Raw genomic sequence first — 24,072 nt, forward strand, 5'->3', positions numbered from 1 at the left:
TTTTATACGCTAAGGAGAAGCTTTCTGCGGACCAAATCGATTCCGGAGTGAGAATTATTTTTCTTGCCAGCTTTTTATTGCCTTTTTATATGTTTGTATGTTTTGTTATGTTTCTGTTTGTAAATGTTTTTTCTCCCGGATACAACGATTTTGACACTGGGGTATGAGACGACATTTAACTGGCAATTAATTTGATTAGCACTTTTTCGGAGAGATTAGAGCCAATAAATAGAGTTATGGCTTTGAAGCAAAATTAATGAAACATTTTTGGTTGTTTTGGTTGCAATAAAAGTATTGCACTTAATAAAATAATTATACCGTGCTATCAAAAAAAAAATTAGAGTAGGCAGTGATGAAAGTCCTTCAGATGGCAGTCCTGATTTTTTACATCAAATGTCAGCGAAACGTTTATTCATTTTGAGTGAAATAATGTTCACTTTAGAGCAGACAATTTTTATTGTTGAAGTTATTACAAAAATACTGTACAAGACGAAAACGGTGAATGGTCACTTTCAGTTTGTGTGAAAAATTTCCAGTCCAGATTCCCAGCCAATGTGTTACCAACTGTAGAATATTAATCGTGGCCTACYCAAATTAATTTTTTTTGATCGCATGGTATTTGTACCGTTGCCTTTACTTTGTTAATTATTTCTTTGTATATTTCTTCCATTTTGGTTCTATCTTCTTCTCTCTCAGATATTTCCACAATTTTTGTTTAACTTGTCGAACGCGATTTTTAAATCCCACGTCCAACTAAATTTTTTCTTCCCGATTTTTAGACCAACTATCGAATGGAGTTAAAAGATTTGAAAATAAAAAATAAAAATAAAAAATAATTACAGTTTTTTTTTCAAGCTTTAGTTTCGCTTTTTTATTGATCGGAGTTCTTATTCGTACTCTCCATTGCTTTGTAAATCTTCTGCCTTTCCATATTTGTCTATTATTTTTATGATACTGTTTACCACATTCTCCTCTGCATGTCTCTCTTCAATTTAATAAAAATCTTATTTTCGTAATTCTTTTATAATCGCAGGTCAGGTTCTCGATTTCAATTTTTTTTCCGATGACGTAGTGATCTTACGAATATTTGTATTAAGTGACTCAAGTCGAATTTTTTTTAAATTCAGGTCGCATTATCAACACCATTAATAAAACGCTCGTATTTAAATCTGTGATTAGCCTTATTAAACTAAGCGCCCCAAAGCTCTACTTAATACTCTCCCATAAATCGCAATCACAACTTTGCACACGTCCGTATCAGCAATAAATTCAAGTTTTTTGCCATTCGGGGATCTTTAGTGGTCGGAGGCAGATAAATTGAAATTAGCACATCGTCATATTGGGTAGCTATTAATCAAAACAGGGCCACTTGATCCGCTTTGCGGTGATGTGATTATATTGCGATTATGCATCCGCTGTAACCGTGACAGTGTGTTGTGAACGCAAAGCTGCTATAATCAGAGAGTGCCGATGTTCCGTTGTCCTGTCACAGCCACCTTGCCATTCTCATCCACCCACGCCCCGCCTTCTRCGTCTATAGCCCAAAAAAGTTAAATAAATAAATAAACGGAATATGAATAGCATTTAAGAGATTTGCCTTTTTTAATTAAAAAGAATGATAAAACGGTGCATTGGAAAAGCGGTTTAGATAAAAATCTCTTTATTTCGGTGTAAATATGAATCGACTAATCTCGACCAAGTGTTGAATTCCCTTGTACGTTTAGAGCGAGCAAAGTGGGCCCTTGCGACAGATTCACTCTAATATTTTTTAACTCGGTAATCTGATATTGTTCCTTGTCCGCGCATCGGCTCAGTTCACCACCCGGAAAATTAAGTTTGCGCCCTGTAAAAAACTCGAACAAGTGTTAAAACGCGACTTGTTCTCCCGGAGCTATCAAGCATCACTATAAAATCGAATAAACAATTGTTACATTTGATTTATTTATGCAGAAATATCCAAATTTTCGTGCCGCAAACGACCCCACTATTCATAATAAAAACATTAGTTTAATGTAGTTGTAACAGACGTCAAGGCTGTATAATAACATGGGGATTTTTTCAACGAAGAGGAAGCGAGGTTGGTACAAATGGCAGGAAACCGGAACTAGGGATATTCTTTTAGCGAATATTTTTGTAGTGCTGTTTTACATTTTAAATGCCATTTCAATGAATGGTGTCGACTACAATACCGCAAAGTCACGTCTTTTTTTCTCTCGAGAGGGCACACAAATCTTTAAGGTCCCTCCCTTAATGGGCGAATTGCAGTATAAATTTTATTACAATATCTAGTTAGCATTAACGAAACAAATGAATGCGACCACACGAAGACATAAATCATATCTCGGGCTAATGCCGTCTTTGTTAGAAGCGTTCCCGGTGTGTTTAACCTCTTCTGTTTAAGAAAAGGGTTTAGTAATTAACTTAATGGTCTCGAAACAAGATTGCGTTTGGTTAGCAGTTCAACTGTTTTACTGATAAAATTGTTCCTTTATCTTATAAAGTGGTGAATAATAGGCTATGCTTAAACAGTGGGAAGAAGGGGATGCTGTTTGATCTACAGCACCAACAACAGTTTCGATAACAACGCCGTTTTCACACCATAATTGCAATCAGTTTTTCTATTGTTTTATTGAGCGTTATTTAAAATGAATTTATTTTGTACTCAATGTAAAAAGTGCTTTTATCAACTAATTTTAGTGGATAAATAGTCTTTTATCGTCTGGTGAAATAAAGTAATTTTTATCTACTGTTTATATTCTTTATTTTGTACAAGAAATTATGGTAACTGAGTACAAAGTACTTAAAACGAAATATTATACACGACAATAAAGATTGTTTATCCACAATCACTATATAAAGAGACTTTATTCCGCGTATCAACTACCAGTTTATCCACTAGTCGAATAAAGTAACTTTATTTCACTGTTAGAAACCAGCAGCGCACCGCGTACCAGCTTACTACGTTTAACCGAAAGCACATTTGGCGAGACGTTTAAATCTCAGTTTAATTTTTAATTAAGTTTGGAATAATTTGGGCCAGTGATTTTGGATAAAACGTTATATTGCAGTCGTGTGTTAGTCGCGTTTTATTCACTTAAGAAAATTAAYCGCTCGAACTGASGTAAATAACTATTATCTACTCGTAGAAAAAGTCTACTCGTGACTTTGTCACTCGTAAACTTAACCTTTTCACTAGTAGATAAACAATTTTTTTATCGTCTTGTATACCTAACTATTATTATTATATTTGGCAGTTAAAATTGACTTTTGACGTATGCGATGCCCAAATCGCTTAAAAATAGCTCAAGTTGCATTCGTTTCTGTGAAATACGTTGATCCAGTAGTGCAGCGAGAAGGTTTAACTCTAAATTCAAAAAAAAAAACAAAAATTATTGTTTTGAGAAAAATTGCATTAAATCTTTGATTGTTAACAAAATAATCAAGCAACAATTTAATATTATTGAAAATTGCTTAGGGTCTTAATTTTGGTAAATAATGGTTTATTCAAAGAAAATTTTTCTCATTGTTTTTGTATTTTGGGCCATCGTAACTCAAAAACCAATTTTTATGAGTTACTAGTTTTTGTTGGAAGAGTCGATCTGGCGTCAAAACTATCTATTAAAGTTTGATTGTGAACTAATCACCGTACTGCAAATTATTAATCTGACATTTGACACCTTGCTGGGCGTATTAAAAATTGTAGTTTGTTCAAAATACAGTTGGAGACAAAATACTCTGGTCGTCAATGTCACTTGAGTGACATTAAATTGTAAAGCATGCTTTAGGACTGTTAACCTTATTTTTAGCTACTGTCAATCATAGGTGACAAGTTGTATATATTTTTGATAGGAAAATATAACAGTCATTAATTTGAAATTGTCATTTACTTTAACGTTAAAGCTTGAATTACATTAAAGTGTCAGAAAAGTGACGATCAAAGTATTTTGTCTCCAACTGTACACTTAGATCACTGCCAACTATGCCTCCCCGTTAGAAAGTGATTTATTTTATTACCACATAACGCGTTGGCTATATGACATTAAAATTTCTTTGTGATTAATCAGTTTTTTGTAATATTTTTAAATAAGATTTCGAATATATTTTTTTAATACGGGTATCTGACTGCTCGCCATGTGAAATCTCCCCGGAGTTCCAGTCTAACGCCCGATCCGGAGCCAAGAACCAAAAGAACGTTACATATCGGCATACATTATTGGTCAAAAGACTCAGTGAGCGTATTCCGATTGTGAATTATGATTTTGAGCGCGAAACGAATCATATTTTCGTGGGATTCTCAAAGGACGTTCTATCTTTATCGCACTTGCAGCATCCGCAGCAATTTTTCTTACTTCAACACATTGAAATAGCCACAAATTACAGAGCGACTCTTTGTGAAACCTATTGAAGTCGTAACCGTGAAAATCATTATTGATATGTAACACTTTGAGGGTGCCAAATAGACATGTTATATTCATAAGTAGGGGTCGAACATTGCTCGGAAATTCCTTTCTTTTCTCCGAGGAATGTTTGTTTCTTTACTTATGCGTCTTGGATGGGCTTAAAGGTTTTAATAAAGTGGTGTTGGGTAAAAGCACTTGCCAATCAGGGACAATATCCGTCTAATGACTTTTTGGCGTACAAGGCCCATCTGTTCAAATGTTCGCGGCCAAGATCAACATATGGTGAAACTGGGGCTGGGGCTATTCATGAATTCACTATGCGAATTACAACGCCATAGGCGGATCAAAAAATTCAAAAATTTGTCCAAGGTACAAAAAACTTTGAAAGATTTATTTAAAAAAAAAAAACAAAAAGTGGGACATCGGGAATTAAAATTTGGAATAAGGGTAGAATTTTATTTTATCATTCTTACACTTATTGCAATTTTTTAAAGTTAAGTATATACAGTGTTTTGAAACTTTATAATTATTTTCCACAAAAATTCGAAAAAATGATCCGCCCCTGGCGGCCACCCTTCATTGAAACCGTTCCTGATCCTTTTGAATGGAATGAATAAATACTCCCAACTCCGGTGGAATTAGCAATCCCTCAGCACTCAGACCTGAAGGGTAGAAAGGTTTGATTTAGGCCTGTCGACTATGCCGTGTGGTCATTTAAACCATGGCTCTAAAATAATTTCCCTCCGTATACATGAACATATGTGCAAGTTATACGATTCGTATTAGAAACTATTCGTCGGGATTAAAATTTTAGGGGTCTTTTGTATACTCTTCGGCCGCCCGAAGCGTAAAAATAAGCTTAAATTGACTGTACAAACCAAAAAACTTCCACAATGTGTAAAGTTTGAATAGGAGAGAGAAGAAAAAAAGAAATGATCAAAGCTTAAGAAAGTCAAGCGAACCGTAAATGACAGAAACAAATCTCAAGTCAATTGCCTGTTTTTAGCTCAGATGGTGTAAAAACACATAATCCGGTTAAATCCCCGGAGAAGTGCTAATCGAAGAAGGCTGAGATATTGTCGCAACAGAGCTTCTATACTTGGCTGCACAGTGAACGAGAAATTAATTTACTGGATAGATGGTAGGATATGTAGAGTTAGAGACGAGAAATATAAGACAATTTCGACAAAAATAATTTGACTTCAAAGCTGTTTCGTTTTCTTAAAAAATATTTTTAAACGGACAAATTAGATCTTTTTAATTTAAAATTTATATTTATACAGTGAGAGACAAAATTATGGAATAATCTTATTTATTAATACTGAATTTTTTTTGAAACAAAAATGCTTGAATAGGTCAATTTATTTTTTCAATACAAGTTGATTTAAAATTGATGTTTGTGCTTAGTTGATATTATTTCATTTTTTAGATTATTTATTTTTTTTTTTTTTGGAAAACTTTATGTAATATTTACTATTTTGGTGTTGTCATTTCGACAATCAACAGATCGACATGGCTAAAAAAATAAAGGTTTTATTAAAAAAAATGTCGATGACGTCAATACTCAAAAACCAAAAAGCGTAAAATTTTAAATGAAGTTGAAAATTGTGTATTTAAAAAAATTTTACCTGTTTGTGCATTTTTGCTATAAAATATTTTCTGTTTTAATAAGATTAATAAAATTTTGCCACTCACTGTATACTATAATGCTATCTAATAGTACATGAGTTTTCTTGAAAATGTGGACACAATTTTTGAGTAAGTTTTAACTTATCCATACAATTGATGGGAAATCCCTCTTTGTTCTTTAAACAAAAGAAAATTTTGTGGTTCTTTTCTATAATTTTAGTTTTTTTAAATYTTAGATTACAATTTTTATTAGTGCTTCTATATCTTAAAAACTATCAATATTCGAATAAGACACGTTCTATTGATTTTTTAAAATTTCTGCACTACTCATAATATCGCTCAGTATGATTAGCTTTTTTTTGGTAAAAGTAAGCTGTTGTTTTATTTAAAAAAATATATACTTAGTTACTTTTGTATTAAGAATAAACAATCGACCTAAACATGCKCATTGCAGATTTTTCAGAATAAACGAGGATATTGTAAATTTCTAAAACAGAAGTAAACTCGTATTTCAAAATTTAAAGGCATTTAACAAATATACTTTGTGCTCATGTTAAAGAGTGCTTTTATCAACTAATTTCAGTAGATAAAGTAGTACTGTTTATATTCAAGAAATTCTGATAAAGATTGTTTATCTAGTCGTAAAAAACTCCACTTGTGACTTCGTCACTCGTAAACTTAACCTTTTCACTAGTAGATAAATAATTTCTTTATCGTCTTGTAAATATAATAAATATAACTATTTTTAAAGATAATAATGTTATGGTATTTATTTTAATTAATTTATAAGTTATATGGTAATCAACTAAGTATTAAATTTAATTTTACACTTAGATGGGTTTTTACTTAAAATTTTTGTTCATTTGTAGCTACCTATGTTTTACCTTTAAAGTACTTTAAAGTATGTTATAAAGAAAAAGATGTCTTAAAAAATGATGGAATTTTGTTTTTTTTTCTGGAAAAAGATGGAAGTGATTCGTTTCAAATGGACCTTCTTATACGTGACTGCGACTTATAGCATTTTGCGTCACCTTTGGCTCCCCTGAAAACTCTCTGGAGCTTATAAGCAATTATAAGCACATGTGACCTCGTTGGCCTTCTCATCGATCACATTGTCATGTCCAAGAGTAAAACACAGCAAATCACTTTTGTGCGATACCCTCTGGACTCGCATTTCTCCAAAGAACCAACTTGAAACGAAGACGCTGCTTTTGGCCAAAGCGAGCGCTTGTTTTTGCTAGCAGTCACACTCGAGGGCACTTTTCAATCTGGGGATGAGGGTTAGATACGGCCGGCATATATGTATTGTATAGCGTATAAATAGGTTTTGACAGGTCTCTAGGGTTATACATAATACCACTTGTCCATATGTTGCTCAAATACGAAGCCACCCCACTAACAACCTGCTTTTTGTCTGGGGCACTTCATCATAGATGCAAGAGGTCATTACCGAATTTGGCACAGAAAAATGGAAATCTCTTTTGTTTCAGGCGCTTTTGTGATGAGTGACAGCTTATCGGGAGAATTAATGGGGCGATACGAAGAACAAAAAGAAAAAAAGCAAACCGCGATGGATTCTTTTGCTTGATTAACTTATGGTGTGAGTTTAGTAACATATAGTAAGTCGTGTGCCATTAATCACAGGAATGAAATCGCAATTTGGACCAAGATATAAATTGATTAAAGATTTCATCGCTAATGGTGAAGATGGAGTTTTTAAAAGTCGGTTCAAAAATTATTGCCCAGATCATTAATTTGAATCAGGGGTTTTAAGTGTTCTGCGGGTGGTGACGCAATTCATCGATCGAGTTTTTTCAATAAGCCAACTTGATAATAGGAGATCTAAATACTTTACAATATGTTCGAATACGGACAGCTTTGGCTCAGTTGGGGGTTCGGCTATTGACACTGTCCTGGACCATATGTGATACACCACATAGCAGGTGTCTCTTCTAACTTCCCCTAATAAGTATCGAATAGGAGCACGATGTTTGTATTTGTGGAGAGATTATGAGGATTAGCTACAGCGAAAAGTTTAGGCAAAAATAAATACCATAAATATGAACTCTGAAAAAAATTTTAACAAAAAATTCATTTTTTCTTTTCAAAAATGTTTTGTGATTATCACGTTGCTTATTGATTATAAAGAAAAGAACATATTATTGACAAAACATTACAATTTTTGACAGCTGTAAATATGTATTTGAGAAATAAAAAAGGAAAGAAAAACGTTCGAATCCAATGAATGTTTATAACTTCATGTTGTATATATTATTATAATTTGATTTTTTGTTTAGATATATCGTTAAGCTTGTAAGTAAACTTATCAAATATGAAAAGTGCAAAACCTAAATGCTTAGAAATAAAAACTTAATTATTCTCATCTTTTTGTTTTAAATTTGACAACTTAAAGAGTTTTCAGTTCTACTAGTGATATTTTTTACATGAGTTATGAGCTATAGGAAAATAAAAAACTGAAATGAAGAAACAAAAAATAAAGTTATTTCAAGAAATCAAWAACTACCCCTAATCATTTGATAGCAAACTCAACCAGATATTTAAAAAAAATAGCACATTGTCCCTTTTTTCAATTTTTTTTATAATTTCGGCTTAACATAACTAAATTATACTAGTTGTTGTATATTATCACTGTTAAAGTTTTTTTAAAGTTGATTTTTAAATAAAAATATTAAAAATCTTGTGCAGATGAGTCAGTCACATTCATATTGTATTTACTAAAATATTAAGTATAAAAAATTTATGTTTAGATCGGTTTACAATTTTTCATAAAATATCTAAAATCGCACTTCTCGTTTAAATTTTGTTACGAATACACTTTTGAAGTTTTTAAAGCAATAGTAAAAAAATTAAAGAAATATCTTTATCTACTTTAATTATTTTCTTATTTTGAATCTCCGAACTCTGTTCCTACTCGTACCTACTGTGAAAATTCTGAAATTATGTGTGTAGATATATAAATATTTAATAAATGCCTTTAAAAAATCTRAAATTTCATTAACCGCGCAATCTGTGTTTGTCGAATACGTTTTCGAACAGTATACAGAACTGAACTTCACATTCTAAGTTCTCATACATTGAAAACCGTATTGGATGAACGTATTTGAAAGCTCCGCCTCTCCCTAAAACTCTATTGGTCTGACTGTTCCCCGAAACTTACGTTCACCCCTATAGGAAGGTTTGAGTRTTACGTAGGAAATACGCTTTTCTAAACATCTCTCTTTCGTCCTTTTCCTCTGTTCACTTATYCCGTATATCCATCCTTCTCATCGAAAAGAGAGGGACGCACTTTTAACCCAGCTGCTTTTAAGGGTAGGTAGTAAAATCTAACAATATTTGGACGTAGGGAGTATGTTTTTCCACATTATGCATTGTGCCGCCAAAGAGGACACATTGTTACTAGTTYAGCAAAGTGTGCGTTGACGTGATAGTGTGTGTTTGAATAAAAATGACAATGGATGTAAGTAACAGAAAAGTTGAATTAAAAAGTGACGTAATTAACACAAAATGTGAAGAGCAGACCGAGGTTACGCCGATCAAAGTCGTCAAGAGACCCTTTGATGTCGCTTTTTTGATGTTGCCAGACGATAAGCTCAAGCAAAAGCAAAGTAAAATACCGAGACCCGACTACGAAAAAATCGCAGAAGTTTCGTATAACAACAATGAAAGTGTGGACGAAGACGAGGAAATTGAAGTCGGAAACAACCAGGATTTTGTAAGGACACACCACAAGTATTTCACCCAAAAACAGCAAATTTTTGACGACCCCAATTTGATCAAAACGAGAAATTTGGACGAGTTGAGAGGCAAGACTGACCCGAGTTCATCCGAGCAAAAAAGTGCTTTCACTAAGGTAAACCTAGCTTCGAAAGACTTGCGTTTGAGCCCCAATCTTTCTATAAGTCCGGACCTGAGTTACCAAAACTCCCTCAGTCCTTCCCCTCCAATTATCAACCGGTCCTATCAAAACACGCTTTTCAAAACCCAACAAATCAATGCATATCAGAACTCTTTTCTCCCGGAAAACTTCGCGCCCGGATCAAATCTGGAAAACCCATTCCTGATGAAAAACCCGGAGTTGATTCAACCCAACTTTTCGAAAATGCGGCCGATGTACCGGCCTGACCTCCCCTACAATTACCAGCAATTTCCTAATCAGGAGATGTTAAAACTCGCCACCCCTGAGATAAGAAACCCCGCTGCGGCGATTTTAACCTCACTTCTGCCGCCGTCGTTGGCGGCGTTGTCTCTGCCGGCGCAAAATGTCTGTGCCAAATGCAATATTTCGTTTCGGATGACGTCCGATTTGGTCTATCATATGAGATCGCATCATAAGAATGATTCGGTTGATATGCACAAGAGAAGGAGGGAGGAAAAGCTCAAGTGTCCGGTTTGCTCAGAGTCGTTCCGGGAAAGGCATCATCTGACGAGGCACATGACCGCACATCAAGATAAAGATGAGGAAGATGGRGATGTCAAAAAGTAATTTGTTCCTAAAGCGATGTTTTAGAAGAGTCGTTCAGTTGCATGAACAACGCGTGTTCATTTTTTCGAAAACATTACTTATAGCAATAATTATGTAATTATAGAAGTTTTACGTGTAAATATGTAAAATAAAATTATAATTTGTTGATTTTGTTAAAATTTTGGTTGTGCAATATTATCGAATATGAATTATAAATAAAAATTTCAATTACTCTACTAGTGTTTTATTGATAATCTAGCTTATAGCAGAAACAGGTTGTTACTTTTTATTTAAAGAACACAATGAAGGTATATTTCAATCAATCTAATATTAAAGCTTGTACTTTTTTATTAAGTTAAAAGTTTGATTATTTACAAAAAGGTTAACTAAATACCAAAAGAAAAAAAATATTTTGTTTTTTTTTTCTCGATCTAATCATAAATGTAGAAGAAAAAGGGAATAATAATTTTTTTACTCCTAAAACTTCTACAAATTAACTTCGAATGCATGTAATAATTTGTAATTAAAGAAACAAAGTAGTACAATAAACTTTTACTATCGAAATATAGAACATTGACATTTGATTTAATGTTCCTACATTAATTTAATGTTAATTTTCGTAGATTTTTTATTTGTACGTAAATAATAATAATAATACAAATAAATTATTCAAGCTTTAAAAAACAATTTTAAATATAATTCTGTATCTCCCAGATTTTATTAACTTAAAAAAATACATCATATATTCGACGTCAAWGTCGGCTTTGCAAAGTTGATTGTGAACGAACCCACCAAGATTAAGATTATAAAGATGGTTAACTTTGTGTATATACTAGGTACTAAAATTGTTTGATTTGTTTGTGTRTTCATGGTGTGTTCACAACGAGCTTGCCACGGCCAACTGCAACGTCGAATTTTGTTACATACGTAGGTATTTAAAAAAAAATCTTTTACAAACATTTTAAAAACAGACATAAGCTGTTTGTTACCTTGCTTTTAATTTATTTTTTCTATTTTTACATAAATACAAACACAGGTATTAAGAAGCGTTGACAATTTTTTTATCGTGACATTTGATTTGTCATATCCGTACTCTCTTCGTGTTTGTTATGGCAACGGTAACAGCCTAGCAAATGGCACACTCGAACAACTACCTGCTGAGATTATTTGACACTATAATAAGTTTGAATTATTTTGCTAAAATTTTTTGGTATTACAAAAAGTAGTCTACCGATCGACACAGGGGCGATACGCAAATAACCAGACATAATTCAAGTTATCCTTTCCACGAAGCGCAATAATAATTTTAAGTTAGTTATTTTTAGCTAGTCCATATTGACATATTTTTTATCGGTACTAACTTTTTATCAATTGTTATCATACTTTAAATAGATAAATTTAAAGGATTATTTTAAAGAACTTGTATTAGGTAAATTCGCGAGGCATAAAAATTTTAAAATTAATCGCCGACTGTAACATTTTGTTTTGTTTTTAGTCTTGGGCTGAAAAATGATAGCACTTCTGCAGTATAAACCATGGGAGGAGCACGTTTCTGTATTTTAACCCAACTAAATATAAATAATATGACCAATTTATTTATTTATCATTAGCAAAACTATGAAATTATGTACTATCATTTTAGAAAAAAAACTGCTTTTACTAGAGATTTCACAGTTAATGAAATTTACACCTAAAATACTTTAGATTAAATAATTATAAGAAATGTTTATTGCCTTACAATAAATTAAAAATACGTTTCACATAATTTTACGAGGCCTGCGCCTGTAAGATGCAATCAATAATACATATTCCGATACGAACTCGATTACAAAATTTGAAAAATTGGATAATCTTCTCTAGTTTGTTTACCTTTTCAAAAATTACAACGTTTTTAGTTAGTTAGTGATTAAGATAGATAAACTACAATCATATTCATGCCGTCTCTTGGTAGAACAAATGATAATTGTTTCTGAAAAACTGCAGTTTATGACTATTAATGAAACAGTGATTAGTTTGACAACTACTGTCATGGGTTTCCAAAAGTTAAATAATTAAATTAGTGTTTTTTGTAACTAGTGTTCTGTGACTTTTGTATATTTGGGTGCGTACATTAGGCGCAAGCCTCGTAAAGTTATGTGAAACACCCTGTATACCCATTGCAATCCTAAATCTAGAAAACTTAACTTACTTAGCAAATAACAGTTTTTTCAATATCTAAGGTTTAAGAAATAAGAAAAAAAAACGTTTAGTGTCAAATGCTTACTCAACGAATAACAGTTTTGCAATAAATAAATCTAAAGAAATATAATTGATAAACGTTTAGTATCAGATGCACCTAGTATAGGTAATCGATTATTTATCGAGTATCAATACAAAAAATATGTTTTACGTTTTAAAATACTTTATTTTAGTTTTTGTTGAATCGTTCTAAAATCTATATTAAAAAAAACATCGTAGTTTTTTAAAATCAATATCTAAGTTTAAAATTACAATGTTAATTGAAAATATGTAGGAGCATCTTACATTGTAATACTTTTGTTAACATGAAAATGAATTCAGTTTCGACTAATTAAGTTTCATGACAAAACTGGTGGAATTTGGCATAAGCCCGGCATATGCGAGATTTTGTTTAATTTTTTGCATTTGTGATGAAATTTAATTAAACCTTTCGAAATCTGTATTATCTCTTTATCTGTTGATCCTAGCATAAAATATCCACATTAATATTGATGTTGTCGATGTCACAATCATCGGTTGTTTAGGTAAACAACAATTTCGATWGATTTTAAAACGAGATTAAACTCCAGCGTCTCGTAAATCGAATTGAAATGAAAATCCCAATGAGCGCATTCGAACAAGAAGATTAGATAAGTGTAATTACTGATTTATTAAATCCAGCAGGCGCGATGAGAAGGGTGTGACGTAAGCAGGCTAATCACCCTGCCCTATTCGAAAGTACTTAAGTGTTTAAGGCTTCAATAAGAAAAAATGCAGTCCACAGCCCGGATAGATTTCATTTTTCCTCGCCACSAAAAATTGAAACAATGCCGGCCTTATCATGACAACACAAATAAAACTGCATTTAAATATTTACAGCGCGGCGTGTTTCGGGGGTGATCGGGGACGGTGGTTGAAAGCGAGTATCGCCGAATGCAACTCGCTTATCACAGCATTCGCAGACCATTAATTCCAAATCATGTTACCGGGATTCAAACATTATAAAATGATCACTTCATTTCACAGCCACCTATTGTTTAAGAGAGGGTTAAATAATTGAATCAAGCGTTTCCGGTCTGGCGGATGAGGAATCGACGTGCGGCCTTCTCATTAGCAACACGACATTAAGTTGCGAACAGTTGCCGACATCCAATATGCTGAGATATCAAACGTCAAGAAGATTTTTTTCAGAGTTCCCATGTCAGATTGCCAACATCATAATTTGCTGAATTCGGCTCCCATGTAATCGCGTGTTACGGAGTATTCAAATAGGCCGCGCTTACGAGCCGAAGCGAATCGATTGTGATTGGCTCAGCGTCGACACAATACAACACGATTGGTCACAGACAGGCACGTGACGCTGTTTTTGTTACAGGGTGTGTTGCTAGGAACAGATTTGCACTACACTAGTTTCGAATGGGGCGAAGCGAATTGGGATTTTGGGTGATAATGATGAAGATATAGAAAATTTGCTATGGCATTTTATAAAATTTGTATACACAATCGAGACGTAGTGATATTATTTTTTCTCGAGAAACATACATATTTCTTTTAACTTTTATCAAACGTTGTCACTTTCTAAAACCTTTGTAGTAGTTAACCATTTTTATTAAAAATATCAAATAACAAATCTGAAGAAATAAGAGGTTGTTTGTTATAAAAACACATATATCTCCTTGCATTTTATTTACTTTACTGCTGAACTTATAATATACGAGATTACTTGTAATACATTTACTTTGTTACAATTTCGCATCCAGCTAGTACGTCAATTGAGCACATTTTGTAACAATTACCCTTGCATTTACCATAACACGTAGAACACGTAGTACAGGGAATGTGAAAATAGTGCTTTGCGGTGTAATTTCTTGCAACACCATTCGTATTTGTGTTCTAAAAAAAAATTTAATGTCTTTTATTTTAATAAGGATGACTAACCATTCGACAGCCCAAACACTTATATTGATCTACAAATAATGGTGAAGCTCTATTCGCAGTAAATATCCTTTCTATTTTTTCGGAGCACATTATACCCCCTTTCTAAAAACAGTATTTCAAAATTGTAACAACTGTTGAAAAATATCTACTCACAACTACAACTTTTCTGATGCCTGCTTCTTTATTTATTTTCTCTGCGTATATAAGTTTCGTCTTTGGAATTTCGTCATAATATTTAGGTGGATGTACAACTTCAAAACATGTTTCACGGTCATTCTAAAAACACCGATTTAAAAAAAATCAAATTTAGTTACAACTAATTAAATATATCTGATATTTTTATTACGATACTCTACTTGTACATCTTCAATCTTCAAGATTTCTTCAACGAATTCATCAGATAGATCATCTGAAATTACCGCCATTAAGTGACCAAATAGAAGCATAACCTGAAAATAAAATGTTATTAGTATTACAAATTATAAATTTCCAACAAATACCAAAACCGTAGCAAATTTTAACATGTTTATATGTTGCATCACGAAGCAACTTAATTAACACGAGAAAATTAATTTTGTTCAAACGTTTATATAGGTAGTCATATCATGTAATTGTTTTATTTATCTATTCATTAATAAAATTAACTCCAAAAGCTTTCAAATTTTTCTCAAAAAAAAAAAAAACAAATCAAAACAGAAATCTGTAACATGTTGTGTTATCGAAAAATGGATGGGTATTTATTATTAGAAATCAGTAGATACTTCAAGTAGATATATTATAGATTACTTGGAGGTTGAAGGAGAGTGGCTTTATTCTGTGCACCTTTCTGTAGCTTTTCCTAAATCCTTTTAAGCAAAATTATTTATGCTGCCATTTAGTTTTACACATTATAATAGTGTTCGCGTAGATTTCTGCATTTTTAAAGTTGCAATAAAAAGTGACAACCTAAAAACGTTTTACAGCTTATACGATGTCATTTTCACATAGTAGAAAATAAGTTGACATTTTGGCGAAATCTAAAAAAATTCATATCTTCGTTATTATAGAAGATACGGATTTGAAATAAAGACATTATACAGGCACTTTTTTACGAGGAATTTAATAATGTAGTTAACATTTTTTTTCAATTATTAGTTTAGCCGTAATAAGATAAACTTGTATTTTTTAATGGAAATCATAGGCGGCTATGGCAATTTTGAAAAACCTATTTTTTTTTGATTTAAACAATAAATATTTGTTACAGAATATTTTTTTTATAACTACACTTAAAAACTGAAATACATATTTTGATTGATAATAGTTGGCCATGGAAAAACTCTTTCACTTCAAATGTATAAATAATAATAAATAAGAGTTTTGTGAACTGTAAAATAGTAAAATAGATAAAATTATAAAAATTTAATTTCAATAGAAATTCAATAGAAGTTCAATAGAAGTATTGAACAAATATGCGAGCGCCTCAGAATAAATTATTACATATTTTTAAGAAATCCAAAAATAGGAAAAACAAAGGTGTCAGCAGTCAACACAATTAGAAAAAACATTTTTTTGATGATCTACTGGAGGTATGATAACGTTCCACATAGACGGAATTTGGGTATTTGAATAGCCATATCGTCATTTTTGTGTCAAATAAAATTTATTTTATTAAAGAATTAAAGCGGCTTTTTTTTACAACACTCTATGTATCACTAGAAGTTACAATGGTAATGTTAGCTTGTTTAAAAACAACGAAATGTTATTAGTCGCCAATAAGTTGATTTACGATTTATTTTTGCATTTTTTTCGTTACTTAATACTTAGAAAACTCTTTTATAGTGACACTGGTTGAATAATATAGTTTAAATCCTTTTTTGAGATGCAACATTTTTTATGGCCAACTGCGAACAAAAATCAAAGATAATTTTTTGCTAAAAATATGTTAAATTTGTTACAAATATATATTTTTTTGATAAGAAAAAACAAGCTTTCTAAAAATGACATAGCCATCTATGATTCCCATTTAAAAAAATACAAGTTTATTTTATTWCGGCTAAACTTATAACTGAAAAAAAAATGTTTGCCACATTATTAAATTCCTCGTAAAAAAGTGCCTGTATAATGTCTTTATTTCAAATCCGTATCTTCTATAATAACGAAGATATGAATTTTTTTAGATTTCGCCAAAATGTCAACTTTTGTCTGTAAGTCGAGAACAAAAGACGATAGCAAGATGCGGTTTTCACCAATATTATTTTCTCAAAAAATGAGCCCCAGAATGTATTACTCGTTTTTGGCTAAACCTCTTAGTTTCGGAGATTCCCTATTCGGACATCCAAAATGCAGCACCCTGTATAAACTCCTAAATTAATAAATTAAATTTTATTTAAAAATAGTTTGAAACATTCTTTTCTATACCTAATACAACATATTCCATAAACCTCATTACCCCATAGATCGCGCATTATTACCAGGACCTGCGGGTAACTCTACGCCATCGCCGTCTCCATAGAAATAATCTTTTTCTCGCCTGGGCATTTTGTAAGTTCAACTGATTCCCGTTGGCGCTTTAATCTGTGGAAATTTTTTGACATATCCAGTTTTTTAGCTTAAAGGGTTCAACCTCATAATATCAATTCTCCCTGGCGTATCTTGTTTTGTTGTATCCTTCCTTCCTTCTCAGGATTTATTAATTGCGTTATTTTTTGTTAATAATTAAAAATCATTTAGTTTTTTCTTAGTAGCCCCCGTAACTAAGACAAAATCGGAATCACTGCTCCAATGCATTTTTTACGAAATGCTCAGGCGGGATATTGATACATTTGATTAAGGAGGCGGTGCTCTACGCAATGCACTTTTGGCTTAAATTTTTATTTATATCTCAAAGTAGGTAATGCACATAATTTTCAATTTCAAGTCAAGTTTAGTGCTACCATATCAAACTATCAACAGCCAATGAAACAAAAAAAAACATCTCTTAAACTTCCATAGTTAGTGGAAAATTTTCTTAAACCCATACTCTCGCCTGGGTGTTAAGTTTAAAGTATTTTTACAAGTTGACAGAAACAATATTGCGTAAAACAAATAATATCGGGTCTTTTTTAAAATTCGACGTCGCAGTTGGTTTTGCAAAATTGATTATGAACGAACCCATCAAGATTACCAAGATTAAGATTATGAAGATGGTTAGCTTTGTGCATACTACTAAAATTGTAATTGTAAGGCTATGTTGGTTTGTTTATGTGTTCATAATGTGTTAACAACAAGCTTGTCACGGCCAACTGCGACATTGAATTTTAAAAAGACCCGTTATTTCTATGAGGAGTAGAAATATCGATAACATAAAATTAAGAAAGGTTAAATTTATTTTTTTTTAATTTTAGACTTGCAAGCAAAAGCAAATGTTTATTTATAAAACATAAGCTACTCGAGGACAGTGTCTTTGTTAACTTTTCCTGCAAAACAACTATCAACTTTTCCTGCGAACAATCTGCAAAATGCTGAAAGTTGCATTTGAACATTTAGTTGGCGTGGTTGTTGCTAAGAATGAAAAGCTCGGTAAAAGCTTTGTGTACAGGGTCCCAACGCGTTGGTGGGGGCGGCACGGCGAGAGTTTGAAACAGAGCACCAACGAGCAGCACATTTCCGGGAGCGGTTGGCGCGGAAGCGCCACCATTGTGTGTGACGTCGTAATTAACAAACTAAACTTAACATGTGCTTTCCTGCTGCCATTGTACTCTTTAAATTATTGAGCCGGTTTCCTTTCAATATAACTCCTATATCAAGTGACCCGTGCCGGCCGCACCCACAAGTGCGGATTTTCATTTACATACTTACCGTCCCCACAAATAACGTTTTTATTTAAAATAATACAAAAGCAAATCTGACTTATTGCAGTATTTATCATAAGTACAGTCGCCGACAAGAGCGATGATGAGAAAGCCCGGTTAATTCGGAAATAACAAATCGTTTGTTGTTGGTGGGGCATATTTCGGTGCAAAATTGAAATTTAAACAGGAGAGAGCAGAAATCATATATCAAACACAATAAGATATATGAATCAGTGAGACACATTTTATGCAAATTAACGAAAATCTCATACATAGAGATTGCCGTTTTCGGAAAATTCGACTTTATGTGGGGATGGTTAAGGGTGAAGAGGCAAGGGCTGGGTCAACACGGACTGCTTACAGTTCGCTTTCGAGCATATATCCATATTAATGTTACCATATTTCATTATCTCATTCATATGGAAATCTCAAACAATTAGTCAAAATTCCAACAGCAACTCTGCACCGCTCTTATTTAGTCTTTACTGAACAAAAACAATGTTCCTTAATGCAAAAATGACAACCAAACTATTATTAAATACTTAAACTGTGCAACAAACAAGTGCCAAATTTTGCTAGACAAGAGGCCACTCATTTTTTAAAACACAAATCGGCTTTTTATTTACCTATTTTACTGCTGAACATTATTACGTTATTTATAGTATATTTATAATATTACAATTTACATCGCGCTGGGACAAATTTTTTCAAATGACACAATTCGCTCAATTGTCGTTGCTACATAGYAAAAAACTCGCTCTTCAAAAACACAACTCACAAAATTAAAAACTACTCACCACCAAGTAAATGAATCTAAACATTTCGTTCCATGGCATGGAAGTACATAAATCTTCCGCATACAATAGTAAGAAAACAAGATATAACGTCCCTCATAATTAAAGCCGCATTATCCACAAGCAAAATTTGGTACTAAACCTTCTACTTATTGATAAAAATGTTTTTAATGAAGTGTAAAATAAATAGCTATTTTAGAATTCTCTTTTATTTATTGCAATATTCCACAAAAATTGAAATTTGTCGATACGAAAAATAATAACGAAAAGCATCAATTGTTGTTCTCTCATAAATTTTATTTATTCTATTAATTCAAAAATAAAATAGGTGATCATTGAAAATCTAAAAATAAAATTTATAGCTTCATAGGCGATATAAAACCCTCCATCTGAAATCAATCGAATTATAAAAAGTACAAATGGCCATAAGTATCTTTTAAAAATGATTACCTCGCATAACCAGATTCAGTTAGGAAAGATGATTTAATAAATCTACTAAATGACGTTTTATGATAATATATGACCGATCCATATTTACCGATTTATTACCCCAATTCTCGGCCTTATGGCCTACGCTTTAGAAGCTCCCATAGACATTACTACACTCTTGAGTTATTGGTAGCGTTGAATCCGATCTATTAGATTGATTAAACTAGTAGCTGTTACAGTCTCCGTGCGCTACATGAGCCCGAATATGAAAGCAGAATTWAGCAAGGGGTGACGCCCCCATACCTCACCCCTGGATCATAATTTACACTGCAGTGACATTTTTCAGATTTTTCCATACAAAAATAATAATTATTTGAAAAATTCTAGTTTTTTTACATTCTTTGAAGCACTCGAGTGATTTTTTTTATTTCGCAAGTCAGTTGGCTAGATTGTGTAAGTTGCGAAAAAGTCAATGAGTGTGGAAAGATGGATGTCCTACGCCAAGCTTGAGGTTGCATGAGATGATGACGTATGCGTTGGGCAATATGGCCGTTCTGGATGCCAAAAGCTCGTCCAGGGTAGAGATGCGGTCTGAATCCATTTGTGAGATTAAATTTGTGATTCATTGTAGCGGAATGGAGAGTTGTCACATATGTCGGCTCGGTCTCTGGCTAAGTGGATAGTTACGTTATGTAGAAAATATTTTAAAGCAAAAAGCCAGCACGATGTTCGCTCTTTTGATTTACGTACGGCGCGAGCAAAACCAGAACCGCCACKCTAATGCAGACAAACTGTACAAGTAATGCATTTCCTTCTGAAAAACTATCTAAAAAAAGATATTTGGAAAGAGTGGAAATGAGAAAAGATTTAAATTTGGGGCGGAGCATAAAACTTCACCAACTCAAATTGAAAATAAATATGGTCTCTGAGGTTAACTCTTTAAAACCTATTACATTGTTTTAAAAATAATGTGTCCAAATTATTCAAAAACAGGCACAGAAAAAAGTGTCTTCATAAAAAAAAAATATAAAACGGTAAATTTTGGATCCATTTTTTTGTTAAAGATACCACCGAATTTTATTATCTTGACTACTAGCAATGCAAACTTTGGGATAAAGTACTCAAAAGGTGAAAACTTTGTTATATTGCCCTTTTTTTCCGACGCCAAAGTGGAGATTGCACTTTCTATATCTCAGAAACTGTAAACATTCGGATAAGGCAAGTTATTTTGAACTCTTCTAAACTCCACTACCACCTGTTAAAATATTTGCACAAACTTTAAAGGCACTCACAACAGAATTTACTTTTAATTCTTTTTGATTTACTAAAAAAGTTCATAAACTTAGAAACCTTAGAATACCTAGAGAGTATTTGATTATTCTTTAAAATCACTAACTGACAATTGACCAGTCCTAACAATTTCCGCTGATTTCAAAAATTAGTACCCAAAAAATTACTTGCTTCCAGGTTTTGTACTTTCATTCAGAAAGCACATTATAAAATTGACCAATTTTTTTAGAAAAGTTCCGATGTGTAAGAATTAATTAGAAACCACTTCTAACATTGTATCTAGCACTGCAAATATCGTCATCACGCCTATAAAATTCCCTCATATCGCTGTTGAGTTTTTAAGGTCATAAACATCCATCTGACAATAAAATAAGAATCGTCACCAAAATCAAGACTTTGTTATATAACGTGATAAACAGCAGCCATGAGTATCAATCAAACTATCGACATGGAACGAAGCAATAAATTGCTGTCAGCGAGATTTACGAAGCATTTTGCAATTGCCTTATTGAAAATAAAACTAAAAATATGTTGCTTACTCGTGACAAATACTGACAGAATCCAATCTCTAACATAAATCGGCAATAAAAATTGATAAATGAAAATATCCTTTTATACATTTCTTATCGAGCAATTGTTAATAAAAAGTATTGAACTTATTTAGATAATTGAATTCTAAACAGCTCAAAATACTTAGTACTTGCGACACCCCTCTGCGGTGGCGTACTTCTCGTATTAAGGGATGTTTTGAAATAGGGTGAATATATTAAGACTTGCATACATATGTATATCTACAAATTGATTTGTCACAGCCGAATAAAGTCGCGGTCGTGATGTTTTCCACTGATAACCATCTATCAAGCCAGAGGCAACCAACATTTTCATAATTAGCTAGCAAAACAATTTCAAGTAATTTATTTACATAAATATTATTTTTTTTATATTCAAAAAGAAATTGATTAAAATTCATTCAACTATAACCCAAAAAATAAAAAAATCTTTAAAATTTTTATGGAACATTTTAGGTGCCCCTTGTGGGTCGCCCTAAAAATATTGACTACTGCATTTAGCAATAGCGAGTTATCTGTTCCATACATTCCGCTAATAAGTTTGTGATAAAATCACATTTAAGATTTTATTTTACTATTTGAGGCTCCCCTCGAGTTTGGTTACGAGGGCGCTTTATATTTTTTRGGTCGTCACTACCGACTGTTCGATGTGTTTGTTCAGCAGAATTTTCGATAAATTCGTCAGGTGTCATAAATTTTCCCACGTAGCAATGAAGTGATGAGTTAAAAGATTGAATTTTTGAATTACGACATGCGATGACGATAAAACCGTTTGCGTGAAATATTGCACATTGTTGTTTTTCGTGGAATCGCTCTGGAAAAAATGTYGGGATTTGGTGCCTGCCTCGCACGGGTCGCTAATAATGAGGTGTTTTGCATGTTTATTGGCTTGAAATGGAAGCTATTTAAAGTGTCCCCGGGCGGCAGTTGGCGGTATTCCGCCACCGTAAACCTCCAATGTGCGATACGACACGCGTCTAACTCGGTTAGGTGRGTCGCTGAATACAAACACCGACGACTTTTAATGCACAATTAAAATACTGTTTCCCTAATCCAACTTGCTTAACAACATTGTTTTCAACGCCCTTAACTTCGTTACCCGCGGTTGTGATAGGGAACGAAAATTATCGCCTCACTGCCGGTTTTTCAATTTAACATTTTGTGTTCAAATAAATGGATTTTATACAAACCTCTATTTATTAAAAAATAAATCCCTAACCCAATTATTTTTCTAACAAACATGATAAACAAATAAGTAAAACGTAAAAACTAACAGTCTTTTAATTTATTTTTTTTTGAAAAACTCTTACAAATTACACAATAATATTAAATTAATTAATCTTAAATTGTATACACGCTACTGACTATTATTGAATCGCAGCAATGCATTTATCTGTGTTTTTTTTTTAAACTGAACTGTTCAGAGTTAAAAAAAATGTCCCTGTATATATCAGTTGAAAAACAACTTTTAATTTTAATGTGAATTTATCAATTTATCAATAATAAAAATACTGGCAACCACGTTGACTTTTTTATTTTAATATAAGTAAAAAATGGTACTCAGTCAAGCCACAAAATTTGCTGACGACAGCACTGCAAGAAAAATCTCCAAAAGTTCCAATTACAAACACAATAAAATTTCAATTTTCATCAAAATTTTAACTACTTAGCTCTAATCTCAACTCCGATGATCATATCGTTAAATACCAAACTTGGTTTCAGTCGTTTCATATTCTTCACTATCACATACATCTAGCTAACGATATTCTACTACGACATTTATTTCCCTTTAAAGTCAAAGACTAAATTGAGTTTGGAATTCTTAATTCTGAATTCAATGCGGGCCCTGTTTAAATATTAACCATAACGCGATAATATCGSTCCTTYTAAGTGATACCAAGACGACTTGGCATTAAGATTCGCCATTCTAGCTTTAATTAGGATGAGATGCTTAATTGCTTTACACACCAAGATCAACGTGCTGCTGCTACGGGAGACTTTTATGTTCTCTACACTGTAAAAACAGTCTTTTTTCACATTTTTTGATATTCAAAAACAAATACAAATTAGACGATTTAGCACAATTTCATTTAAGAACTTTGTGTAAAAATGGTGGATGCGCCGGGATAGCAATAAATTAATATTGACCTCAAATTATACAAGTTTACGRTGTAGGCGTATATTTAAAAACGGTGAATTTTCCTTGTTATCTTAACAGTGTAGACGTGATGTGAGTGTCTGTTCAGGCCTGTTTGAATATTCCAAGCTTGTGCGAGGCTTAGCTGCTATGTCTCGCGATTCTCTCAAGTGGAAGTGGCTCGTCTCCTTACACTAATTGCTCATATCTAAACATTAACATGCTAATTGGTCTCTTACTTTATTACATCCTGCTGCCTGAACGCGAACGTGAACATCTCGCGTACGTGCATCCGACTCAAATCTCTGATTTATTTCAAACGCTTGTTCTTACCTGAATCACAATTTTTTCTACTAAAAGTACTACTTGCAAGTCTA

General features: G+C 32.6%; 2 protein-coding genes across 2 annotated transcripts; one reads left to right on the forward strand and one right to left on the reverse strand.

Annotated features, from left to right (window-relative positions):
• Positions 1-9,430: 9,430 nt before the first annotated feature.
• On the forward strand, positions 9,431-10,612 carry LOC123013257. The gene is made up of 2 exons (XM_044411684.1): positions 9,431-9,507; positions 9,568-10,612. The coding sequence occupies exons 1-2, from the start codon at positions 9,496-9,498 to the stop codon at positions 10,531-10,533; spliced, it is 978 nt and encodes a 325-aa protein (XP_044267619.1). The 5' UTR covers positions 9,431-9,495; the 3' UTR covers positions 10,534-10,612.
• Positions 10,613-14,407: 3,795 nt separating this feature from the next.
• On the reverse strand, positions 14,408-15,205 carry LOC123012445. The gene is made up of 5 exons (XM_044410362.1): positions 15,168-15,205; positions 15,024-15,116; positions 14,821-14,943; positions 14,668-14,769; positions 14,408-14,622 (listed from the first exon to the last, which is right to left on the reverse strand). Exons 1-5 carry the CDS (start codon positions 15,189-15,191, stop codon positions 14,464-14,466), a joined length of 501 nt encoding a protein of 166 aa, XP_044266297.1. The 5' UTR covers positions 15,192-15,205; the 3' UTR covers positions 14,408-14,463.
• Between the last annotated feature and the right edge of the window lie 8,867 nt (positions 15,206-24,072).

The sequence above is a fragment of the Tribolium madens genome, unplaced genomic scaffold (genome assembly GCF_015345945.1).
Source record: "Tribolium madens isolate multiple individuals breed KSU strain unplaced genomic scaffold, Tmad_KSU_1.1 Scaffold_96;HRSCAF=242;Tcas5.2_LG5, whole genome shotgun sequence".
Classification (NCBI taxonomy): Eukaryota; Metazoa; Arthropoda; class Insecta; order Coleoptera; family Tenebrionidae; genus Tribolium; species Tribolium madens.

Bases quoted from the DNA above. Each gene is read 5' to 3' on its own strand.
- LOC123012445 (XM_044410362.1), bottom strand. From the start codon at position 15,191: ATGTTAAAATTTGCTACGGTTTTG. The intron at 15,117-15,167 runs GTATTTGTTGGA...TTTTATTTTCAG, and splicing joins TAAAATTTGCTACGGTTTTG to GTTATGCTTCTATTTGGTCA. The intron at 14,623-14,667 runs GTTAGTCATCCT...ATTTTTTTTTAG, and splicing joins AGTGTTTGGGCTGTCGAATG to AACACAAATACGAATGGTGT.